At 35.9% G+C, this 10,217-nt stretch overlaps 1 protein-coding gene across 12 annotated transcripts; it reads left to right on the forward strand.

Moving 5' to 3' along the window:
- The first annotated feature begins 807 nt into the window (after nucleotides 1-807).
- Nucleotides 808-8,951, forward strand: LOC127699969 (uncharacterized). 12 transcript variants are annotated; one of them, XM_052203343.1, is made up of 4 exons: nucleotides 808-928; nucleotides 4,696-5,989; nucleotides 6,158-6,517; nucleotides 6,974-8,951. In XM_052203343.1, exons 1-4 carry the CDS (start codon nucleotides 833-835, stop codon nucleotides 7,165-7,167), a joined length of 1,944 nt encoding a protein of 647 aa, XP_052059303.1. In that variant the 5' UTR covers nucleotides 808-832; the 3' UTR covers nucleotides 7,168-8,951. The 12 variants fall into 12 exon arrangements, with proteins under 12 accessions (XP_052059303.1, XP_052059304.1, XP_052059299.1 ...); XM_052203344.1 differs by having other exon boundaries at nucleotides 6,158-6,493; XM_052203339.1 differs by having other exon boundaries at nucleotides 6,158-6,469; nucleotides 6,518-8,951.
- The last annotated feature ends 1,266 nt before the right edge of the window (nucleotides 8,952-10,217 follow it).

Below are 10,217 nucleotides of genomic sequence, written 5' to 3' on the forward strand. Positions count from 1 at the left end.
AGTTGGATAACTATATGCAAAAAATAATTGTGTGATGATATTGTATTGTATTTAAAAAGACAAATGCGGATCATATATATTTGCAGACCAAGTGTGAGGGAATATATCCGACAGTGACCAATACATAAAGCAATAAATAATTAACACTAGTACAATTTATTTTACAAATGCGTTTTTACACTGGTCCGGGTCTTACAATTTCATCACTTTCTACTCATCAAATCAAACTCTATTGTGCATATTTTACTTCTGATCAATATATTTTATCTCAGTGACATCTTGACATTGGTATATAACGGAACCCTTAACACAATGTCCGAACGACCATGATAAAACAACATCCACTTATTAAGTACATTTAAATGCTTCGCCGTGACTTTATTTTTACTTAGTATTAGAAAACTTCGCGAGCCAGAATTCCTTATCAATTATACTTCATTAACCTCAATGACATACATGCTAAAATGGGTAAATATCCATTGTTTTCAAATTATAAACAAAACGTTCGAGTTATAAAGTACATGTCACACTTATACCAGAATTGTGTTACAAATATCCGACGTTTTTGGAAAAAGTAGAAATAGATGAAACGATTATCAAACATCACAAACCACACATTGACAAAGTTGGTAACACTAAATGTATGCACAATCGACAATTACTAATTACTTATTCAAAATGATTTTAATACCGGTAATAAAACAATACTTTTATGACATTTAATGACTTAATGAATAAATTAAAGAAGTAAGTGATACATTAGGGTTTAACAAGTAAGGTATGAATTTTCGCTAGTCACTCGGTGGTTGTCGTTTGTAAGAGAGGTATCAAAATGTGGATTCGGATTATTTCATCATGTTCGATAGCTAGCTTGTTATTGTTTACAGCTTGGATCGATATAACAGAATCTCTATTCAATAATGTTGTAGTAAGTACATCAGTAAAGTAAATCGTCAAGAACTTTTGCATTATATTTGGACTTATTTATATATTCTGACAATAACTATTGTATTTAAATGGCACTAAATAATCCTCAGATACTACTATTTATTTATTCAAAATTTATCCTTTTCCATGAAAAGAAATGAACACAAAGATTACTTCTTCCCGTTTACATAGGAAAGTCCTAATACATTTGGCCCCATGGTATATCTAGGCAAAGTTCGATAATTATATATATATATATATAAACAGGTTGCGATTTTAATGTACGCAAACACTGGTCCTTATAAAATATTAACTATTAACTATTAACGTTAAAAATCAATTGACCAACGTCTGTCATACTCTTGGACAAAAGACAAGACAACGAAATTCATAAGAAAACCTAAGGTTGAACACTTAGTAACGGGGATGTACTCAAATGCTACAAAAGTGTCGGCATTTCGTGCATATAAATAGTAGATATAAAAGCTTTGTTTATTTAGGTGGATCATCGGTATATATTTCCTCAAATAGAATTTTCTTATACTTTGCCAAAATGAAGATTTTACCATGCTATTTTCAAAAATATAATAAAAAGTATGGGTCCCCGTGCTATTTTTCAAGATACTAGTCGTGTAAAATTGCCCAAATTTTCAAAGATAGTTCATGAAAAAACACATTTTTGTGAATGAAAAGAAATCTATGAGATAGAATTTTGAAATAATATATGAGATGATAGGTTGTATAATATGCTTTAGGAAAATAAAAAAAGTTGTCACCGAATTTGTTTTCTTGCTTTAAGTAAAAAAAGGAAATTTTCACTATCATTCCAGTATATTTTTACTATAAGAGTTATATCCCCTTAAATAGCTAAGTTGAAAAATTGATTCTAAAAATCACAAATATTTGGTATTGGGTAGACATTTTGGATATTGCAATAAATCACTTATTTTTTCTTTATAGAAATAAACATTCTTACACATAAACTACAAATCCGTCTCAAAATATGCAGATTTAGGCAAAGAACAAACCGATTGTGTACTGCTATTGTACAATCCAAGATGGCGCTATACAGAAAATGTACCTTAAATCCATTTTTAGCCTAGTTTCTTTGATGAGTTTGTATACTTATGACTTGGTATACGCTGTCTATGGGAAATACGAAAAAGAAAATATTTGTTTACAATAATTCTGCATATACGTGATACTCATAATCTCATCATATTTATCTTTAAGTATTAATTTGAAGTTTTCCAAGTCAGATACAAACTAAACTGAAATTAGATCAAACAAAAATCGTTGACGTTGTAGTCAACGTATTCCAAAGTAACCCTTGTTAAAACCAAATAACTTAAATGAATATACAATTTGAAATACCAGAAGTGCATCTACTCGTGATTGATTGATTAATGATAGCTTTACTTCTTGTGGCAATTAAAGCAAGCAGGAAGACATATTAACCTACTGAGATAAATTATTATAACTTTCCTTCTAGGGATTAGCATATGTTATCAGAGTGCAGTTCATGTTGTTCTTTTGATACCGACATTTTCACTCCTTCCAGACGATTAAAATAATATGGGTTCAACAAAGCCGTTCTATCGAATTGTCCTACTCAGTTTATACTTAATGAAAATTGTTTGACGTTATCTTAAAAAGGGAGAACATAAGCTATGGGGAAATCCAAAACAAAAACACATTTCGAAGAATTATAAAAAAAAAGTGAAATTACAAAAATTTTGAACTCCGAGGAAAATTCAAAAAGGAAAGTCCCTAATCAAATGGCAAAATCAAAAGCTGAAACACATCAAACGAATTTATAACAACTGTCATATTCCTGACTTGGTACAGGCATTTTCTTATGTAGAAAATGGTGGAATGAACCTGTTTTTTAGCTAGCTCAACCTCTCACTTGTATGACTGTTGCATCAAATTCCATTATATTGACAACGATGCGTGAACAAAACATACAGAAACAACAGGTAAAAATGTCAATAATAGGGGTACAGCAGTCAACATTGTGTTATCATCTTAATCACTATAAAAACAAACAAATGTAACTAAGAAGCACAAAAAGGCATACATCAAATTTAACATCCTCATTTTGCTTTTTTATTATACGATTTTATTTATCTATGTAAAATCTACCCATAAAGGATGGAAGGTTTTAAGTACTGGCGTAGAATTGTGCGTTTTACGTCACACAAGTAGATATAAAATAATTTTGTCGTTCAAAGTATGACGGGATACATAAGTACAGAGTCACGTCAAATGGATATCACAAAAAAACCGACTTAACAGTAAAAGTAATATTAATAAAATAAAATAATTTCGTCGTTCAAAGTATGACGGGATACATAAGTACAGAGTCACGTCAAATGGATATCACAAAAACAGACTTAACAGTTAAAGTAATATTGATAAAAACAAATAAAAGAATACTATAACACGTTATTAAGATGATAAATAACGTCAGTACCCAGAATCTATACTTCAAGACCATCGTGTATTATTTTTGAAGTTGATACGGAATATTTATCAACAAGGTCTTGGTACCTTCCGATTTAGACAAACAACACAATGGCGAAAGGAAAGTGACAGTAAGAAATAATAAAATAGAAAAGAACTACACAAATACTAACGATTGAGCAACACGAACCCAACCAATAATCGAGGTGAACTCAGGTTATACGGAAATGTCGGCAGCTATTGCTTTAATAATCGATTTTAATAGCTTCGTTTATTAAATGTTGTAGCTCATCAGAAATATAGGTCCATGATCGAACTTAACTTAGCATTGTAAATAACATAGCACTGTTTTTACTATATCTATGATAGTTATAGTTAATATGTTCAAATCAATTGATGTACATTAAATATGGGCTGTGACAAAGTACGAATATATACTGACCATGAGCTAGCATGATTTTTCTCAAACACAAATCTATATAAAAAGGACAGCGTCATCGCTTAAAGTTCTACAATTGCAATAATTCATATTAACCACAATCAATCATAAGTTGTGGATGGAGACTAAGTTTACCGCCATCACATGTCACACGAACACAATTCTTTGTTTTTTGTTCGTCTTGTGAATTTCGTTCAAACAGCTTTTCAAGAACTTTGAACTGCACCAATTCCAGCCTATGCAATGGCCATTAGCAATTTGAAAATAACATTCATTATAAATTTTTAATTCCTTCCTTTGAAGAAGAAAATGTTGCCCATTGATTTGGAGGTCATACTGTTAAATTACGATTGAGTGAATATTTCATATTCAGTACCAAATACTTCATTAAAACACTAGAGATAAGAAGGTTAATTAATACTAAAGAAATAGTTTGGCAGGCGGAACAAAAATGCTTGCTACTTAAAAACACCGTTGGTCGGAGTCAAAATTCCTCGCTCATGGACAAATCAGAGAAGTGGTCATGTAAGTTATTTACCGTGAAAGGGCCTAAAAAAGGTTGTTGGAATTGTTGGCGCCGGTCCGACAGGACGTAAAAGAGTACTTACACATCCTACACAGAACCTCACTTATGTACTAGTCTACATTAAGCGTATGAATTTCGGACAGCAAAACATCAACCTTAGCTGTCGTTTTGTTGTGATCTGTAACTTGTGTATAAATAGACCATAATAAGTGTTACGTAGTTTTATCACGACATTTACATTTTCCTACTTGTAAATTATACGATCATGACTGTAATAAAAAATAGGAAAAACAAGTTTGGAACATTTACCATAACTCTTGCTTTAATTTTATTTCAGAGTGTACCAAAGCCACGATATATTAAACGAATAATCCGAATACCATTGCGTAGATATATGATAAACACCAGCAGAAAAACCAATATAGTCAGTGCTAATATAGCTAATATTGACGCCACATTAGGACCACAAAATAACATACAGTTTAATCCATCCGTTGGTAGATCTCTTCCTCAAATCAGGAAAGTTTCTTTTCTTAGTAATAACATTCTTCAGCGACTTCGAGAGGCACAAAGGAATGGTAATACAAAGACAGGTCAAAACCAAGTTCCAACTCTTACGCATACTGTCGTACTGGCAAAAAATGCAAACATCTTGTCCCATATAGGTCAACAACAAAATGGTCCAGCAATCAGTCCCGCTCCCGCACCAACAAAAGGTGGAAACCAACCAGGTGGTCAAGGTAATAACCCCGGACAAGGAGCCCCAAATAAACCACAAGGATCGCCCGTAAGCTCACTGAATTTTGTGAAAGATATAAAGGTTAATAGTGGGAATACTTTTCAAATGAACACAGATACAGGAAACACAAAAATTAATAGTAAAATACATAGAACAAATGTTAACAACAATATTAACAACATTCATATTACAAACAATTATTCAACCAATGCACCTCCGCAAGGTGGTGCTTTACCTATGGGTCACAGAAGACAGCCAAATACACACGGACATCCACCCCAAGGTCAGTTACCTGTAGGTCAAGGCAATTTACCGCATCAACCTACTGGACATGGGACTCGCCAAGGTGGGCACAATCCAGGACATTTGCCAAGTGGTCCTCAGCATCAACCCGGATTACAAAGAGGCAATAATCCGAGTCAAGGTACAAAACCAACTCCCGGAACGCAAATTCATCTAAATATAGTAAACAACCTTCCAGTAAAAAATAATGCATCGAATAAAAATCATCGAATGCAGTTTAGCCCATCAAGTGTAGCTATGAAACCGAATTTTGCTACTGGTTTCCATGGAGCAAACAATGGTCACTCAAGTAACGCTTCGCAGAATCCTGGGCCCGTTACAGTTGGAGCTGGAAGCAACACTGGGGCTCAACCAAGAATGAGACAACCCGGTGGTAATCCGGCGAATCCAGGACAAGGAGGTGCACTGCCAAGTGGGCGAAACCGACCTGGACAGGGAGGTCCCCTTGGAATGGGAAACCAGCTTGGTGGTGGACATGGGCAACAGCCTGGTGGTGGACATGGGCAACAGCCTGGTGGTGGACATGGGCAACAGCCTGGTGGTGGACATGGGCAACAGCCTGGTGGTGGACATGGGCAACAGCCTGGTGGTGGACACGGACAACAACCTGGAGGTGGAAACCCATCAGGCATTGGTTCTATGTTGTTTGGAAGTCCTTTTCAACCAGGTAACCAACCTGGAAATATGCCATATCCATTTAATGGACAGCTATTTAGAAACATACCAGCGCAAACAAATGCTGCACCAGGGCCTGGAGGTGGACATGGGCAACAGCCTGGAGGTGGACAAGGGCAACAACCTGGAGGTGGAAATTGGCAACAGCTTGGTGGTGGACATGGTCAACAGCCTGGTGGTGGTCATGGGCAACAACTTGGTGGTGGACAAGGGCATCAGCCTGGTGGTGGACATGGACAACAGCCTGGTGGTGGACACGGACAACAACCTGGAGGTGGACAAGGGCAACAGCCTGGTGGTGGACATTGGCAACAGCCTGGTGGAGGACAAGGGCAACAGCCTGGTGGTGGACATTGGCAACAACCTGGGGGTGGACAAGGGCAACAGCCTGGTGGTGGACATGGACAACAGCCTGGTGGTGGACACGGACAACAACCTGGAGGTGGACAAGGGCAACAGCCTGGTGGTGGACATTGGCAACAGCCTGGTGGAGGACAAGGACAACAGCCTGGTGGTGGACATTGGCAACAGCCTGGGGGTGGACATGGGCAACAACCTGGTGGTGGACATGGTCAACAGCCTGGAGGCGGACATGGGCAACAACCTGGTGGTGGACATGGGCAACAACCTGCTGGTGGACATGGGCAACAGCCTGGTGGTGGACAATGGCAACAGCCTGGTGGGGGACATGGTCAACAACCTGGTGGTGGGCATGGACAACAACCTGGTGGTGGACAATGGCAACAGCCTGGTGGTGGACATGGGCAACAACCTGGTGGTGGACATGGACAACAGCCTGGTGGTGGACAATGGCAACAGCCTGGTGGGGGACATGGTCAACAACCTGGTGGTGGACATGGACAACAACCTGGTGGTGGACACGGACAACAACCAGGAGGTGGACAATGGCAACAGCCTGGTGGTGGACATGGGCAACAACCTGGTGGTGGACATGGGCAGCAACCTGGTGGTGGACATGGGCAACAACCTGGTGGTGGACACGGACAACAACCTGGTGGTGGACACGGACAACAACCTGGTGGTGGACACGGACAACAACCTGGTGGTGGACATGGACAACAACCTATATAAAATATTTCTATCGTCAGTCTTAATGTTTACTCTGTTAAATATAAAACAGATCTAATACAGACTGAACTTGGTGATCATGATATTATTTGTATTACAGAATCTAAGTTTGATAACTAAGTGTCAAGCACTGGATAGCACCAACTATCGATTAGTAGAACAAATTCTCTCTGAAGTTGAAAAAAGGAAAGAATTTTATTCAACAATGAAAGATAAGCGTAAAAAACTAAATGAACAATCCGATTGTGACAAAATACACATGCATGGCGAACAATACAAGGGAGATAATTGAAAACGCAAAATAAATACACCAATAATAATGCAGTTTCCAACTATGATAATAGCAACAGCTCTCGAGCTCAAAAGGAGATCATAAAGAAAGACATCTGAAACCCGACGACAAACATGGGATTTGTCCGTTACCATCACGGCAAATTGCAAGAACCATAACAGATTCCGATTGTTTTCAAAATAAACAGAACAGAGAAACAGTACAAGAGACCATAAAATTAATAACTAGGAGAATAATGACTACCATTCATTGCAAACAAATTAAAATGTGTTTTCAAATGCGTTTGGCTTTAAAAAAATCAATAACCTGTACTGAATATATTAATATTTGATTATCTATAGAAATGGATTTAAATGAATGACCTAACCAGAGCAGTATGAATTTTATTCAAAAATTGTTGTTAGGCTTCGCAATTATTTCAAGTGTATAAATCAAATATTCAAAATTATATGAAATCAGCTATTTTATTTCACAAATAAAGATATACGTATAAACTTAAGTGTTGTGCGTCAATGACCTCAAATTAACATCACTTTTTGCCAGAACTAGTTTTTTCGTCAACCAATGTCACTTCCATTGCAATTAAGTCAAGTTATATAACAGATCAACATTGTATCATTTAAACAAATAATTGAGTTATATTTTTTTTTCTTCATTGACACATCTTTATTAAATTTTGTAATGAGAATTTAAAATAATACGAATCCTTGAAATGCAAACATATCCGAATGCCATCAACTCCTCTTTCAAGTTTCAGTATAATGAAAGTAACCGAAAAATGTCCGACTAAGTCCCAAATTCCAATCTCTAGTGGTCACCATTGAATGTAAGGGAAATGACAAAGAAGAAAATGAAAATTGCTTTGATGAAAACCTAGAAAATGTCATTCAGATATTATGATGACTGTTCAAGAAAATAGTCTGTATTAGTTCTAATTGCGACCCGCTGACAGAGACTTTTCAGCATAATTTGGTAATTTTTTTTAAAACGTTGTCCCGGATTAATTTTTACCTGTTTGCGTTTTCGCTTGTATTTATCAAAGACATGTTCAACTACGCAAGTTCATTTTACGCTCCTGTTTACATTTAGCCAAATAGTACAATTAGTAATTTTTAACGTTCTGTTTGGTTATATGTTATAAATAGTATTTAAACTATTAGCATGTTGCCTATTTTACTAAACGATTGTCCTATAATTATAAATAATTTACAATTTGTGCCTTTAGACCATGCTACCATGGGTTATTCATGTTGTTATACCATCATTGACTTTTGATGAGGTTGATACAATGTTTTATAAATCCCAGAGATATGATATTCAACGATGCCAACGGCCGAGGGTGAATGTCATATCTCAGCTGGCGTTGATAAATCATTGTATCAACAGTGATTTCAAACGTCAACAGTTGTTTTATTATATTAGTTTTGTTTTATCCGTTTCCAATTTCTAGCGTTTGCTCAAGATATTTAACTGCTCCTCTTGTACTAAATATGTTTTCTGCTTTGTCAGTTGCTTATCTTTTATAAGTTGAAATATTCAATAAAGTTTTTTTTATTAATTTTAACATATGTTATCGAAAAGAAGGAGAAGAAATACGAAAATGTGCATGACGTCATAAGCCTACGTTATGACGTTGCCTAGGGAAAAACTATTTAAGGGTACATATTAGCCGTTCCAAATCTTATATGAACCTCTAATTATTATTCCCGCGATGAATATAATGTTTTATCAAAGAAGATTCTATATATTTTAGCCAATGAGAAAAGAGAATGTTTATAGTCATCTCATAATCTAAATTACCAACCGTTATCGCTTTTGTCCACGCTAAAGTTATCACAAAGAACTCTACACGCCGCAATATCCTATTCATATTTGAATACTAGAGTGATTCAAGACATCATGCATAAATCACATGGCTCTATGTAATACATTCAACTCGACTATGCCCGTTAAGAAGCATATAATGCTATTCACACCAGTTTGCATAACCTACCTACAGGATTTTTCTTTTTTTATAAATTCGTTGCTAAATATAGGGAGAAAGCCATGCTCCTTTCATGTTCAACAAGTATTCTGAGAGTATCACTTGGCTATACATAGTCCCCTACAGGTTAAAATATCATTGTGCTGGAACAAAATACTACTTTGATCTATAACTTGTAATGGTGTAATCTATATAAGAAATATCATATCAATATCGTCAAGCATGACGGAAAAAGTGTGAAAACCTGATTATTTGCATGAATTTGCAAAGGACCATAACTCTGCACGCAACCACATGACCGCAACAAAATTCAAACTTGATCTGTAACTTGTCATTGTCAAACTATATACCAAATATAATACAATATCTTTAAGCATGACGAAACAAAATGCGGAAAACTGATTACTTGCGTGAATTTTCAAAGTTCAAGGACAATAACTCTGCACAAAATCATAAGACCGGAACAAAATTAAAAATAGATCTGTAACTAATCATGATAAAACTATATACTAAATATTAAATAAATATTTTAAAGCATGTAGAAAAATATGTTGGAAAACTGATATGCCGGACATACGGATTGACAGACAGACAAACAGACAGACGGACGGACAGAGTGCAAAACTTCGTTGGCGGGGGACTTATATCATTGCAACCACTCTTCGAATGGTCCCGTACATGGACTGTGACAAGTTTCTGTCCCTACAATACATACCTTTATTTTCCAGTAGCTGTTATTCCATAGAAAATTGATAAAAAATACGTTAAACATAATGA

Source organism: Mytilus californianus, unplaced genomic scaffold, assembly GCF_021869535.1.
Source record: "Mytilus californianus isolate M0D057914Y unplaced genomic scaffold, xbMytCali1.0.p SCAF_45, whole genome shotgun sequence".
Lineage (NCBI taxonomy): Eukaryota > Metazoa > Mollusca > Bivalvia > Mytilida > Mytilidae > Mytilus > Mytilus californianus.